Below are 15,922 nucleotides of genomic sequence, written 5' to 3' on the forward strand. Positions count from 1 at the left end.
ACATATAACCAGAGGTGTAAAAATTAAGACATTTGCACAAATAATTACAACTCCAAATGACTTCTTCATTAGCTGCAGCTGCCATGTATTATTCCTATTACAATGCTGCCACATAGCGGCAGCTATGACACATTACATGTACATACAAAGCTCCACATCATCTCACTCCACAGAAAGCAGCGCCCGGACTAATTTACACATGAATTATTCGATTCTAGAATCCTTTCACCGGATTAAAACTGCTTCTTCACGCTACCTCCACGTAAATATTAAAACATTATTTTTGAATGGGATGTGGTGGCCATTTTCTTGTAGCCCAAAGCTAACACATCTCTATGGAAATATCCACAACAATATGGACGTTTTGCAGACATGACTTTCTGACTGACTTTGTTTTCAATAAAGGTTTTGTTGAAAAAAAATTCCCCGTGCCCTGTCAATGAGTGGGGTATGTGAGTGGAAGGAAGGTGAACCCGGAGGGTGGAGGGGGCAGCTGGCTGTCTACCTGCTGGGGGCAGCTCTGAAGGCCGTGCAGGTAATTATTGGCTGTATGTCTCCATGTCTGCACTTTACATGACTCACATCCCATTCGGCCTGTTTATAGATATCAGTGTAATGGCATGTAGGACATGCATGCAGGATTAATGGCTGTGGTTTAATGTCTGCAGGGCCAATATACACAGAAGGGGCAATTGGTGGCATTGGGCAGCTGGAAATCAGCCCCGCTATGCATGTCAACCTTCTTACCATGGGGGGGACCCTTCAAATATCTGTCAGATCATTAGAGACCCCGGCTATAATTACTATATCCACAGATCACAGTATAATAGTGTGGGGGACAGTAGGAAGAATGGTATTGCTGGCCAGTGGGAAGAATGTCACCTTTACAGATAGCCAAAAAGATCATTGGGGTCTCTTAAAGCGGAAGTGAACCCAAAGCAATAAATTCACACTTCCCTTCAATCCCGCAGATCAAGGTATCCGTCGCAAGGTTACTTACAATGGGTCCTGCGCCGTCCCTGTATCCTGGCAGTGGGAGCGCCAGGTGCCGCCATCTTCTCCTCTCTTCTTCTGTGTTCTTCCTCCTATGTAGCCTGATCTACTGCGCAGACGCAAGATCGGGTGATGTAAGTTGAGAAAAAAACTGCGCATGTGCAACATCGACAATTTTCTTTATATATTGATGAAAGGGCTCCTTCTGCACTCCTATTCACTCTTGATCGCCGAGGAGATCAAGAATTAATGGGGCAGTTTTGCACCCTTGGCTTTTTTTTTTTTTTTTTTTTTGGTGTTTGCTTAAAATAAAAAAAAAAAACTTTAAATTAAGGGGTTATCCACCCTTTTATGTGAAGTAAAAAATTACAAATTATAAACTGAGAAGCACAAATTGCTGAAGGAATCCCTAGCAACTTCTGGAGGAGCCCTGAGAAACACAGCTCTGAGGTTTGGTGTAAACAGCTGTCTTCCTGCGTGTGATCAGAACATGAACGTGGCCCATCAGGTCCCCAACGCAGCTCATCAGATCCTTTTTGACTTCAGTGCGTTTTGTTTGCAGACGAAGTAAATATGATTAATGTATTTGTCCAGCGCTGTATTTGAGTTTACTTTATCAACACTCATTTACAAAAGCAGCCACTGCTGTGTGTGTGTATTATGACAATTTTTTTTGCATTCACTACACAGCAAAAATTGTGAATTTTCAGCAGCACTTTGCAACACTTATTGTTGTTCTCCCTGGACTGTTTTTTTTTTCCCACCAACTGGGCTTAGTGGTGAGTGGGTCATGATTTTACAGATAGCCAAACATCTTAGTTTTGCTCCAAGGGCAGCCAGGTGCATTGGTAGGCCAGGGATCAGCATACTGGGGTCTGAAGGTGTGGGGTTTTATTTGATATTCAGAAGCCCCCTTAAAGCAGATCTAAATTTAAAATAAAAACTTTACACTTAACTTTAATCCCACAGATCCCTCCATGGCACTGGTCCTTCACGTCATCTGGTTCAGAGTCGTCCTGGAATTCCTCTTCGTCCTGGTGCTTTCTCAAAAAAAAAAAAGCGCTGGGTGCTGCCATTTTTTTTTTCTTCTCTTCCATCTTCTTCTTTGGTCTTCTTTCTCCATCATCCGATCTCGCACTGTGCGGGGGATGGGATTGGGTGATGTAGCCACTGTGAAGGGGGAAAAAAAGAGAGCTGATCTCACTGCGTATGCATGAGATCGGCATCTCTTTCCCCTTGGTGGAAAAATGCCCCTTCGGAGATCAGGGCATGCGCAGAAGGAGCCTCCCAGGATGCGTGACGTAGGTATCCCAGGAGGCTTTGCCCTTCCATTAAGGGGCAGTGCTGCACCCTTTTTTACTTTATATAGAAGGTTTGTCTACCCTTCTATGTAAATTAAGAATCTTGGGTTTAGGTACGCTTTACCCTAACTGCATATTTTGGAAACCAGAGTGCCCAGAGAAAACCCCACAAACATGGGAAGAACATACAAACCCCATGCATATATTGTCCTGGTCCAAGATTCAAACCTGGAACCCTAGAGCTGCAAAAGCCAGTGTGCTAACTGCTCAGCCACAATAGCATATGCAGAAGATTTCTACTATTTTTACTTGAGCAGGGTTAAGGTGTGAAGAACATGTGTCCACAGTCTGGAGACTAAATTACTGTCCCAGTAACCCCTTTACTGGTAAATTCAAACTTTCTCCATATCTTAAAATGTATCTAAGGCTATGTACACACTTGAAAAGATTCTTGTTTCAAACAATTGGGCTCCTGTCCCATCAGGGATCTGACGTGTGTAGAGTGTTCAGCAGACGTCGTCAGGATGCATCCATGGAGAATGACCGTTGTACAAGTCAATGGAGAAGAGCACAATGGGGTGCCAATCTCTTGTTCGCCCCTTTCCATAGAACAGAGCTATGCTCATTTTCACCTGTCACTGTTTTGTTGCTGGAAAGAAAAGCAAGACAGTGACAAGTAAATAAAAGTACACAAAGAATGCAGCTGTATACACAACACAGCCTAACTCTAATAACACAAAAGTAATATATTGCAGTTTACCAGTCTTTAAATGTGATGGCTGAATTTGTTACATACGCTTTAACCACACCACTCTAGTTCTAGCACATTTCGTACAGGTTGTACATACAGCTTTTACATCTTGAAATACAATATATTAAACATTCCTATAATTGTCCTTTCTGTTTTTTTTCCTTTTCAGGTATCTTTCCATAATGTCCGTTTTTCGCTCAGGTGTTCTGGTCTTAACATCTCCCCTCTCTGCCTTGTCTGTGAGATTGGCACCCATTTTAGCCTCTGCAGCAAAGATTGTCCAAGACACTCTTTATGTTCACTTCCAACCAGGACTTCTCCTCACTGGCTCTTCTCAACCTAGCTCCACCTACATTCCCGCAACTACTGAAGTCTGTAAGCTCATTTCTAAACTCTATTCGGATGCCGACGTTCACTCTAATTTGGATGTTCGTGTACTTTTAACCAATATTAAAAACCAAAGCAACAGCCAGCAGATCCTCTCCTCTGTGCAGAACCTCTCGCACCCTCCAGAAGTGGTCCTTACAGACTTTCAGACCAGTGATGGTGGACAGTACAACCCTGCCAAGCAACAGCTTGAGCGCTATGCAACAAATTGTTATAGTTGTCATCCAAATTTAATATCAGTATTATTGTATCCGGATTATGAACAAGGAGATGACGATATTCCTGAAGAACCAGAAAGTGAAGGAACGCTACTGCAGAGTCACAGTGATGTTGTGGTAGGAGGAACATTTGATAGGTTGCACAGTGCCCATAAAATCCTGCTGAGTGTTTGCTGTTTGCTGTCTGAAAAGCGTCTTCTCATTGGTGTTGCTGATAAAGAGCTTCTGGACAGTAAGTAAATTCTTCTGTGTGTTTAGGTGACTATAGACGACGCACCTTGGTCTGATACAAAGAAACTTCTGTGTTTTACAAGCAAACGTTGGACAATTTTTTTTTGTTTTCACTTAATGGTAATTTTAAGTTTTCTAGGGCTTTATCACTATTAGGATATTCTGCATTGTGGAACCACCAGGTATGTTAGTACTGACCAGCACTGCATTGGAAGCACTTCTTCACTGCACCCATGCTTCCTTCTACACCAACCGTCCGACATCATATTTTGACCACCTATTTTTACTTTGTGTTCAATACAGTGTAGAAACAATTCAATACAGTTATTAGATGTTCAGCTATCCCAAATTCCACGTAGAGAGACCTGCCTGGTTGTTACTTTGTCCTGTAGTTTAAAATCTGTTGGTAGGCTCACTGCATACATAATTCTGGAATAAAATATCCTTCTCACAGTCGGGAGCAAATCAGATTGATTCTTGATCATGTAATCAGTATATCAGGTCTTGGGGCCTGGGCCATCTAGGCATCAGTATCAGTAGATCATTGGTAACAGTACAGTAGATCAGTTCACCAGTAGTCTAGGGGATATTTATATGTGTATGTATATGGGTTGGGGTGGTCTGCAAAGCATGTGTTGGGAGGCCATTTAGATTGAATGGGACTAGAACCCACTTACTTACGCCATGTTTGTTAACTTGTGTTTTGCTGAATTACAATAATGGGGCCTAATGTTTCAGGTTTAACTATCTTTTTAATTTTCCAGACAAAATCCTGAAGGAGCTGATTGAGCCTTTTGACAGGAGAGTTGATAAATTATCCCAGTTCCTAGTTGATGTGAAGCCCTCACTTAATTATGACATAGTGCCTATCACTGATCCCTATGGACCTTCAGTCACTGACCCAGACCTGAAATGCATTGTGGTCAGCGAAGAGACCCACAAGGGAGGACAGTCTGTGAACAGGAGGCGTCTAGAAAATGTAAATCTGTCATAGTGCTTTATGGAAAATGACTTTGTTTTGTCCTATTTTTTGTGTAAAAGATTTTGTATATATTTAGTTCAGCAGTGCACATAACTAAAGTATTTAGGTGTCAGGCAAGGTCCCCACCTCAGTTATGTCATTTACATGGTCTAAAGTCAATTTGGGGAAAGCCAATTATTCTAACTGCATGTTTTTGGAATGTGGGAGGAAACCGAAGTACCTGGGGGAAACCCACGCAAACACTGGGAAAACCTGCAGACTCCATGCAGATAGTGTACTGGCCGAGATTTAAAGGCCAGAGTGCTAACCACTGAGCCATTGTGCTTTCCAATGTTAATTGTATAACTAAATACCAATCTACTTCTGAGACTTTTCCCACAAAGGAGCACCTACCTTATGCATCAACTTTAGAAGCTGATCATTTGCAAAGCAAGTATAGAAATGAAATTATTTCTGTTTATGTATGTTTACATCTAGTTTACAGATAAAGTTCCTTTTCCTTCTCTAGGGGCTGGAGGAACTGGATGTTCATGAAATCAAGCTGGTTTCAGATCCTAAACACTCTGAAAATGAAGAGGAGAAAATTAGCTCTTCCAGCCTAAGGAACAGATTATTGGGGACACTGCTGAAACCTCCAGCTGTAAGAATACTTCTTAATACTGTTTTTCTGTATTTTTCTGCTTCATTTAGTGTATCTTGTGTTATGTTTATTAACTCAGGTAACAGATGACAAACTTTAGTAGTTATTGTTTTTATTATCCAGTATGTCTATAGCGCCGACATATTACACATTGCTTTACAAAGTCCATAGTCATATCACCTACTGTTCCTAAAAGGGGCTCACAATCTAATGTCATCGTCATCTTGCATTAACGTAGCTTAATGACAATTTTTAAGGGAAGGCTGATTAACCTAACTGCATGTTTTTGGGGATCTATTAGAATTCATCAATAAGGGGTTCCAATACATTTCACTGGAATCTCGACTAGGAAGAACATTTACATCTGTCCTTGTCACTGCATGGGTTCCCCTGGGCCAGCAGTATGAATGCTTCCTCTGTACAGCACTTTATAACATGGTGTTACTATAATAATACAGAAATTTAATCTGTGCCCATTGAATGTTGTTCCACCTTCTATTGTCAGTGGGTATACACTTTGCTTGGCTATCTGTGGTTGGCACTTACAGAAGGCTGAGTGTTTTGGATTTTTAACTGTGGATAACGTCACTTCCCTTCCAACTGCTTGTGTGTGTACTGATTTTTAAAGGGAAATCTAATGATGCATATCAGGAAGCAATGGACTGCATATTAAATTGGCAAATATGGCTTCCCCACAATATACATTATTAAAATATTAAAAGTTATTCATGCACACAAATCAATGTTTATAAAAATGTTATCTTTCACAAGTGAAAACTGGTTCTTATTTCTTCAGGTGAACCCCAGTATCCCACCCCGGCCTTACGTCATTGGTTTAACAGGAGGAAGCGGCAGTGGGAAGTCTTCCATTGCAAAAAGGCTGGAGGCCCTTGGAGCTGCTGTCATAGACTGTGATAAATTAGGACATCAGAGTTATAGACCTGGAGGACCAGCATATGAGCCAGTCATTGATGAGTTTGGCACAGGTATACTGCACATACATAACTGAGGTTTGTTTGTTATAAATTTAGTGCAGTTGAAACCCCATTTTGTGAGTGCTAATGGATATGTCAATATATTACCAGTTGGGTTGGTCCTGGTACTAAGATTGCTGGGTGTTCCCACGCTTATCTTTGTTTTGTTAACAGTATTGACTTGTTCTTTATCAAACCAAATATGATATTTTGTCTCAGTATGAATTGATTATTGATTGATGAATTGATTATTTGAATAATTTTCGGGATGGGTGGCTAACTATATTGAATTCTCTTTACATCAGATTAGCACCAGAGAAAAGGTAATCAAACCAGCTTTTAACTTCATCATGCTAATATCTACTATTAACAAAAATGCAACCCAAATGTCTCAACAATAAAAACCAGCTTAACCCCCCTAGTGGTAATCCTGAGTGGGGGTGGACTTTAATTGCTAAAAGCGGTAATCCCGAGTCACACTCTGGGTTGCTTTAAATACAAAAAAACACTTGCCTTGCTCTGTCAGCTTCCCCCGGCGTCCTTCTGTCCTGGGGACAAATCCCTCCTCTTCGATCTTTAGCCGTGAACCGTGAATCTCCTGGTGACATTGATGCGGGAGGAGCGTCGGAAAATCAAATAATTTTGTATTGGATTCAATACAAAATAGCTATATTGAGTCCAATACAAAGAAATCTTCATATAATATATATATAATTATATATTTAATATACATGCTACTGTACAGTTATAATATGTTTCATTTTTTTAAACTGATTATTTTTTTTTTTTTTTTATTTAAAGTTTATTATTAAATGTATTAAATATTGGACATATTTCAGTGAATTATGCCGAAGAATTATAGCCTACAATGTAAAATAAATTTTCATGCAAAAAAAGTAACGCTTTTTGCATGGAAATATGGAGAGAATTAGAACACCAGGGGGGTTAAACATGAATAAATGTCTGAGTATTATTGTTACAAAGGGGATGAATATTTCATAATATAAAAAATAAACTTTCATGCTAGCAATCCACACAAGCAGCTTTTTAGTATCCTTTCTTGCTCCTTAGATGTCTTGTGTCCGGATGGGTCCATTGACAGGAGGGCTATTGCCAGGAAAGTGTTTGAAAATAAGGTAAATTTTTAATCATGTACTTATTTGGCCTTTAATTTATCTTCAATTTTACTTTTAGTAATGTCAGCGGTCTCTCTAACTGCCCAGCTCTTTATGATTGTATCAGATTTTTATGATTATGTCACCTGGAAACTAAACTTTAAATATGTCACTTTTTAGAATGTTACATAAAGTCTTGAAAATGATGTTCCTTTGGTATTGGAATGAGATACTCTGAAACTATAAAAGTCACTCGAACAAACTGATTTATTGCCCACATGTGAAAGATAAGTGAGGTGTGTCCTTCTACTAAACTCCAAGAAGCAGAAACATACAGAAGTGTTTTTTTTTAATGCTAATTGCAGAAGGTAAAACTGTGACAGTCTAAATCACCATGCACTATTAGACATTTGTAATATATTAGATTGAATTAAAGTTCTGAATCTAACAACAATCTATTAAAATTTTTCAATCAATATTTACCCTAAACTCATCAAATATTGATATCTGTTTTGATAAAATTTTGATATAAAGGCACGAAAGTGGTCGGTGGAGAATGACAAGAACAGGAAGAAAATAGGTTCTGCGTTATTGTAAAGGTAGCCAACCTGTTGACCACCGGCCAATAAAAATGCTCCCTGATGTGTACCCTAACAACGAGGCAGAACTAGTGCTTGGCACTGCATGGTTTGATGCAACAATACCTAATAAAACAATAGACAGTGATAACAATACTGTGGTAAAAACGAATCGGCAACAGGTAAATGTTGAGGGTCCTTCTATCCCTGAACAGTTGGATCACAGACCAATGTGTACCATAGCAAAGGCTTACAGCTTGTTGTTCTCATTGGTTACTGAACTGAAAGGAAAGTATGATGTGGGTTTCGATTTTGCAATCACCCCAAACCTGGAATTTGTTAAAATCTGATTGATATCTAAGTACACAAGTAAATAATATCTGTTAACTAACTATTGATTGTTTACCAGATCATCGTGCATCAAGTGACTAATGTATAGGCAGCTTAGGTACTGCAGAACTTTCTCATTATTTTTTCTAGTTATGAAGAAAGGAATTGAATAAATGCACAGATATTGCAGTAATGCTCGTATTAATGTCTGTAACGGTAAACAATAATTGTGGTTGTTAATTTTTTTAAAATTTGAATTAGTATTAGCAAATATAACATTATTTTTACTAAAAGCTGTCTTGTTCCTTTCAGGACCAATTAAAGCGTCTGACAGATATAGTCTGGCCAGCAATTGCAGAATTAGCTAAAGAGGCTGTGGAAGAAGCAGCTGCTGATGGTAAGCTCATATTGTACCTTGTGTTAGGAGATACATTGATATAAAGTGATCATTTTCCAATCTTGCACTTGGCAGGGACTCAACACTTTTCCTGACACACTCTGGCCAACTGATCTGATGTGGAATCTTTCAATTTAAGCCTGATTCTAGGTCTGATCCTTTTATACTTTGAAGTGACAAGCTGATGGAAATGTAATCATCTGCAGTTGGTTCTAGAACGTGTCTTCATTTCAAAAACATTTCTATATAGGCTTTTTTAAATATATTATATGTTCCTAAGGGTATTAAAGCTGCAAAAATTATTTCACACACTGTAATAGGACATTATAAGAAAACAATATAATGTACATTATTGGCTATGCAGATAATCCCCCATGTCTTCCTTCCTTTCACTTCTCTGTAATGTATCCTTTAAAACTGTCTTCTGTAACCCAGGAAAATCAGTTTGTGTGCTGGATGCTGCTGTTCTTCTAGAAGCCGGCTGGGATAATATGGTTCATGAAATCTGGACAGTGGTCATACCAGAAAAAGAGGTGAATGGATTCTTTAATTTTTATTGCATTCCTAATTGTTTTCTTCTTTCTCTTTACCTATATAAAAAGGTCTCCAGGATTCTGGCACACTTTCATGGTACCGGGAACTATAGGTGTTGTTTACACAGTGGACAACCCTACAAAGCCGCCTGCTTTTCAAACTTTAATATATTTCTCTCTCCTCTAGAGCTCACTTCCATATAACCCCTAAACCTCACCAACTGTTCATACCTCCAAACCTTGTAAGACTTGTCTCAGGCTGACATACAATCTGACTTTTCATTGGCCCTTCTTCCTTCGTTACCAGACAGGGTATACCGGTACATCACCTTGCTCGTTCTGTTAATTATCTTATCATAAGGGGAGGACTCTTGCTTTTTTGTATATGGTAGTAATGTAAGTTTATAGAATAATGGATTGTAAATATAGATAAAAAACATGTAACATTGGACATACTATAGTAAACGTATGATTTTTTAAGTCATGTTCTGTATGGAGCCATTTTGTAGTGTAATTCTTTGAGTTGATGTGTGTATCTTGCATGCTTATTAAGAGTCATCTGTTTGATTTCTAGGCAGTGGTGCGTATAATGAACAGAGATGGCGTCACCGAGGATTCTGCGAAGAACAGATTGGCCAGCCAGATGTCTAACAGTGAGCGGGTAGCTTTATCGAATGTGATTCTTTGCACCCTTTGGGAGCCAGAGATCACACAGATACAGGTCAGTTTATTTGATTTATGAGAAAGAGAATCAAAACCGTTTACAACACTCTTCCTTTTTAGTGATATGATGTCCACAAGGTTCCTCATTAGTTCCAAAATATTCTCCAGGTTTATCATCTTTGGCTATTCTAAAAGAAACTCACACATATGCACTGGAATTTATTTATCTCAGGAGAATGAACACTGAGCTACACTTGCACTGTAAAACGTCTTGCAAGGAGGATGGTTTAATTGTAAAAGAAACCAATTATTTACATTTCACTGCATGTTCACTCAAGGTCAGAAACCTTAAAAACATTTTTTAAGGAGGTCCACAATGGTAGCCACCATTCAACTTGGTGCAGGTTTCCTTTAAACCTCAGTATACAGTATACAGATATACATACATTTGAGAGAAAAGTTTTGTACTGTTTGGACACCAGGCTTATTTAAAGCACAAAATTATACATATCCCAGGACTGGAAAGACAGAATTACATATCCTTTTGGCAGATAAAAATGTTCTTATAATGTGTATGTATTTCATGTATGTTTTTAGCTATTTTCTTGGAAGTTGGATTTAAAGCAGGCCATTCATTTTTAGGACTCTACATTTAGTAGAGCGGTTTGCAGGTCACATACGCACACATACCTTTTAATGTTTAAATATTTAAGTCATTCAACTTGACAGGCTGATCAGGTTATGTAAGCAGCTCTCACATGTGGTAAACAATCCGGCTAGCTCTATATTGTGCTTAGCATGGTGTAAGATGAGCTTGCTCTCTGTTCTTTCTAGTGAAGAAACAAACATTACTGATTCTTTTGTAGTAATCATTCAAAGTATCATATTGATGAACATACATGCATACCTATGCATATGCAGGCCATACCTGATGGGGTTCATGTTTATCCCTGTCCCCTGAGACCACCAAACTCCTTGTACATGCTCTTATCATCTCCCGTCTGGACTACTGTAACATACTTCTCGCTGGAATTCCACTAACCCGGCTCTCTCCTCTACAATCTATCATGAATGCTGCAGCCAGACTCATCCATCCTTCCCTCCGCTCCTCTTCCACTGCATCTCTTTGTAGTTCTCTCCATTGGCTTCCATTTCACCTTAGAATCAAATTTAAGCTCCTGTGCTTTGCCTTCAAATCCCTACACAGGTATTGTCCCACTTACATTTCTGACTTGGTAAAAAAATATTCCCCCTGACGCTCTCTCCACTCCTCCAATGACCTACTAATGACTTCCTCACTCATAACCTCATCACATGCACGGATACAAAACTTCTCTAGAGCTGCTCCAACTCTCTGGAATGGTCTTCCTCGTCCTATTCGGCTTGCTCCTACTTTATGCTCATTTAAAAGAGCGCTCAAAACCCATTTTTTCAAACTTGCCTACCCGTCTTCTTCTGTCATTTGAAACCACCACTACTTCCCACCACTACGTATCTCCCATCCTATTGTTTGTGAAATTCCCCCACCTACTAGATTGTAAGCTCTTTGGGGCAGGGTCCTCTCCTCCTATATCACTGTCTGTATTAGTCTGTCATTTGCAATCCCTATTTAATGTACAGCGCTGCGTAATATGTTGGCGCTATATAAATCTTGTTTATTAATAATATCCAAGATCTTCCTCAGAGATCTCTGATACGCTATTTTATTTGAGTATTCATTAACAGAACATGACAGTCACATGGCTGACTGTGTCAGTTTCTCATTTTTTATTTGAGGTAAAATGTAGAAACCTTTTTAACTTATTGTTTCTTGCATGTTTAAAGTCCAGCTGAACATAATCTGTTAAATTTCTGGTAGACACGTCCAAACAAGGAATTCACAAAGTCCTGCAGTTTGTTCTGCAAAGCAGCCACAGTTTACCTTGAAAGGCCTGTGTCCCTCCAACAAGACCCTTGTTCTTTGTATAGAAACAGTAGTCATACTGCAGAGGTTGGAGACACAAACAGTAAGAGCTTACTGTGAGTGTGCTGATTGCAGTGTTTCTGCATTAGGAAAAATTGGGCCTCTGCAGTGAGATTACTGCTTTCACACAAAGAGTAAGGATTCTTCTCTGCAACATGATTTCTAAAGAAGATGAGTTGTTAGAATTGAAGCTACATTTGTTTTAGTCACCAGAAATGTAAGGTCTATTTTGAACTGAAAAATCAGTTGAATTTTAAACTTCCTTATAAGTTGCATTTTTGTACAGCAGTGGTCCCCAACCTTTGTGACAGCAGGACCCAGTAACATATAAAATTTTGCCACGGCCTAATATATGTACAGTTTACACTAACCTGTTATTCTCAGTAGCTCCCTCTAGCTGAGAATAGCAGAGCCGTGTAAGAGAGATAGTGTGCTGTCAGGTGTTAGAGCTGCTGGGAATGGCAGAGACGTGTAAGCCTTACATACATTGCTCTGCCATTTTTGAGCAGCTCCTGTGTAAGCAGTGTGAGGAGAGTTATCGTTTGCTAGCGCTTCTGCCTCTTTTTATTTGCGCCCCCAATTCACCAACCACAAACTGGCACCGGCCCAGGGGTTGGGGACCACTGATGTAGAGGACCTCCATGCATAACAAATTGTTTAACCTCCTCATACGTGTTCTCATTCTGAAACACACACATAGCCCCTGACACATGATCTGACCTTTACAATGTCTTTCTGATGTATTGTTTCCTTCATTCACACTATATCAAATGCACACCTAGTATTGTAATAGATGTGTTTTGTGTACTTATCTTCTGTGACTGTCAGTCTTTAAACCTTTGATCTTTCACAAAAGCACATTCCTGTCCAACACCAGAGTTAAAAGGAACCTTACTTTGCAGACAACTGGCTAATGTTTGACCACTGTAAGGGGTTTTGCTTAGGATGCCTTTGCTGGGGTCAAAGGACACTTGTCTGATTCAACCAGTTCAGATCACACACTAAGGTAAAGGTGGTAAGCTGACTTGTAGTCAGGTTTATTTAAAGGTTGCGGATAACATAACAAAAAATAGCAAACAAAAACCTTGCCTGTCTGGCACTTGCTAAACATCAGACTTTCCTGTCTATCAGCTGGAGGGCTTCTCCCTGTCAGCTCCAAACAAAACTTGCAGCAACCTTCTACTCACTCTTTGAGCTCACTCACACCAACTGACTTGAGCTCAGTCACCCAGACCGACTTTCTGAGTCTCTCAGCAGAGCTCCTCACAGATTGACTCTGTGTCTCCAAACAGAGCTAGCTCTCTCTCTCTCTCTCTCTTTCCACCTGGCTGTGTCTCTCTCTCTCTCTCTCCACCTGGCTGTGTCTCTCTCTCTCTCTCTCCACCTGGCTGTGTCTCTCTCTCTCTCTCTCTCTCTCTCTCTCCCCCCACCTGGCTGTGTCTAAGCCAGGCTGAGCCTGCACAGATCCCTGTCTGTGTCTCCAAATTAGGCTCCTGACTGAGCTCCTGGCTCTGGGTTATAACCCCACCCTCAGTGCTGCTTCATTAATTACCTCGCAGGTGAGTTTTCCATCTGCTACTTCACAGAGGAGAGGATTTTTGGGCAAATATATCTCCCTTCCACCTCCAATCCTGCATTGGTGTCACACCACTTTAAAGAACATTCTTTGCAAGAGGCACAGTGCCTCCGGTAGTGAGCACACTTGCAGCATTAGGCTTTTTTCACACTGGCCATAAGATTGGTGGGTTTACCGCTTCCTAGTGCCAAGGAATTGCTTACTCATGGGAGACACTACATGTAGCTCTTCTCTGAGGCAGAATGGAGGTAGAGAATGAATAGGGAAAGCAGTGAATGTTACTAGTATCTTTCACTGCCACTGTTTAGGAACTAGCACTATGTGTTCAAGCAAGGTACCAGCCGCAGGAAGCTGCACGAGATTGCTCTTTTTGTCCCTAGGGTACTGAAAATATACTGGAAGGCTAATTGGCCTTGGACTATCTTTAATACCTATATTAAGCTATGATTTATGGTAGCAACATTAAACTGTTTATTCCCTGACAGCACAATTATTGATAGGACTTTGTTCCTGTAAAGTAGCGCACATTTAACAAATCCATCAGTTTATAATCAGCACAGGTTATATACCAATAATGTACGATATACTCCATTTTAAATGAAATGATTTCATGAAAAAGTAAATGAAGCAGGATCTAAAAAGCAATACTCAAATATACTTTTGTTAACATAATAAAAGGATACAATAATCTAGTGTTATCAAAAAGTTAGTAAAGAAATATAGGTTCTATAATATATCCATTGGAGTGCCAAAAACTGTCATGCAAAACCACAAAAATGCAGCACCATAGCAAATGGCATACAAAAACAGATTTGATATTATTGTAGAACCTATGTGTCTTTACTAACTTTTTGGTCATACAAAATTGAAATTGATCTCCATAAAAGATGAGCCAGCCCTTATCTCTTGGAAACATGCAAAAGAGTGCATTATTTTTGGGAACTCTCCCCATGAAATAATACCTTGTACTTGAACCTTTTTAATGAGAGTTGGTTGGTAAAACTCCTAATGGATGATAGAAGAGATATCATACAGGAAAAACAGTGTTTTATTGCTGTTTAATGTGTCGGGTTAAAGCGCAACTAAATTCAAAATAAAAAAACTCCAAACACTGCAAGTGCGAGATTAGGTGATGTAGCCGCTGTGAAGGGGAAAACAAAAGAGAGCCGATCTAATTGCGCAAGTGTGGTGGAAAAAATGCCCCTTTGCACATGCCCGGGATTTTGGGCAGTAGGAGTAGCCCGACCCTCCCAGGATTCATGAAGTAGGTATCCCAGGAGTCTTGATCGCCACATCAAAAATTGTGACCAGGCGACATTGGATTGTAATAATCAGAAGCGCTACGAGCTCCGAAACAAGGATTGTATTTTTGATGAGATGTGTATTGTTTCTGATTGGATATGCTGCACAACTGTTTATGTACTTGTTTTAATATTTTTTCCCCCTGGTTATTTTTTTTTTGCTACATCCTATTAAAAGAAGAGAACCAGAATAGTTACTATGTGAGCTTTGCTCCTCAGCCTTTATAATAATATATCTGCTTGTTCTATGTACGGGAAAACTGCACCTTGCGCCTTAGGAGTTTACTAGAGTATGCTGATTCTTTCCTGAACTTAATCATGTTTGTCCTTTTCTATCCTGCAGATTCATAAAGCCTGGGATCTTCTGCAGCAAAGGATCCACCAGAATTCTTCCAATGCGAGCCCCAGTTTAAAATCAAAATTTTAACTTTACATTTCCAGCAAATCGCCTGATAATTCTATTTTGAACAATATTTTTTTTCTTTTTCATGGAATATTTTCATTTTAACCCTCATCACATTTTGATGTCTGTATGATGTGATTTTTATGTATGTTGAATTTATTACAGTCTGAGCACATTCACACATTGATGCTACAAACACACTAATAGGCACTTTACAGATGCTACAGACATTTTTAAATATTTCATATCTTTGACAGGTAAATTAAAAATATTAAATATTTGAATGCTTTTTGATTCCTTCAGCAGTACATGCGGTTGGGGGAAAAAAAGATCAATGGAAATGATTTATGAAATCCTGAGCATTTATTTTGCCTTCTATTCCCTGAGGATTTTTTAATGGTTATGTTTTTAATATATGGGAGGATGTATTGATTTAAATTGTCAATTGGGGGGAATAGAACTAAATGTAGACTGTAAATAGAAATAAATAGATAAGAGATTACCAAAACTTGTTCTACATATCTGCATGTTAATGTAAAGCTTGAATGGTCATGGTATATTTGAATTTTGCAAGGAGTCAGCAAAT

General features: G+C 39.3%; 1 protein-coding gene across 2 annotated transcripts; it reads left to right on the top strand.

Annotated features, from left to right (window-relative positions):
- The first annotated feature begins 416 nt into the window (after positions 1 to 416).
- On the top strand, positions 417 to 15,616 carry COASY (Coenzyme A synthase). Of its 2 annotated transcripts, none has more exons than XM_072403968.1 (10): positions 417 to 535; positions 3,215 to 3,882; positions 4,646 to 4,860; positions 5,372 to 5,503; positions 6,300 to 6,489; positions 7,549 to 7,613; positions 8,813 to 8,897; positions 9,333 to 9,430; positions 10,005 to 10,151; positions 15,277 to 15,616. In XM_072403968.1, the coding sequence occupies exons 2-10, from the start codon at positions 3,228 to 3,230 to the stop codon at positions 15,358 to 15,360; spliced, it is 1,671 nt and encodes a 556-aa protein (XP_072260069.1). In that variant the 5' UTR covers positions 417 to 535; positions 3,215 to 3,227; the 3' UTR covers positions 15,361 to 15,616. The 2 variants fall into 2 exon arrangements, with proteins under 2 accessions (XP_072260069.1, XP_072260068.1); XM_072403967.1 differs by lacking the exon at positions 417 to 535 and adding an exon at positions 978 to 1,127.
- Positions 15,617 to 15,922: the final 306 nt, after the last annotated feature.

Source organism: Pyxicephalus adspersus, chromosome 3 (assembly GCF_032062135.1).
Source record: "Pyxicephalus adspersus chromosome 3, UCB_Pads_2.0, whole genome shotgun sequence".
Classification (NCBI taxonomy): Eukaryota; Metazoa; Chordata; class Amphibia; order Anura; family Pyxicephalidae; genus Pyxicephalus; species Pyxicephalus adspersus.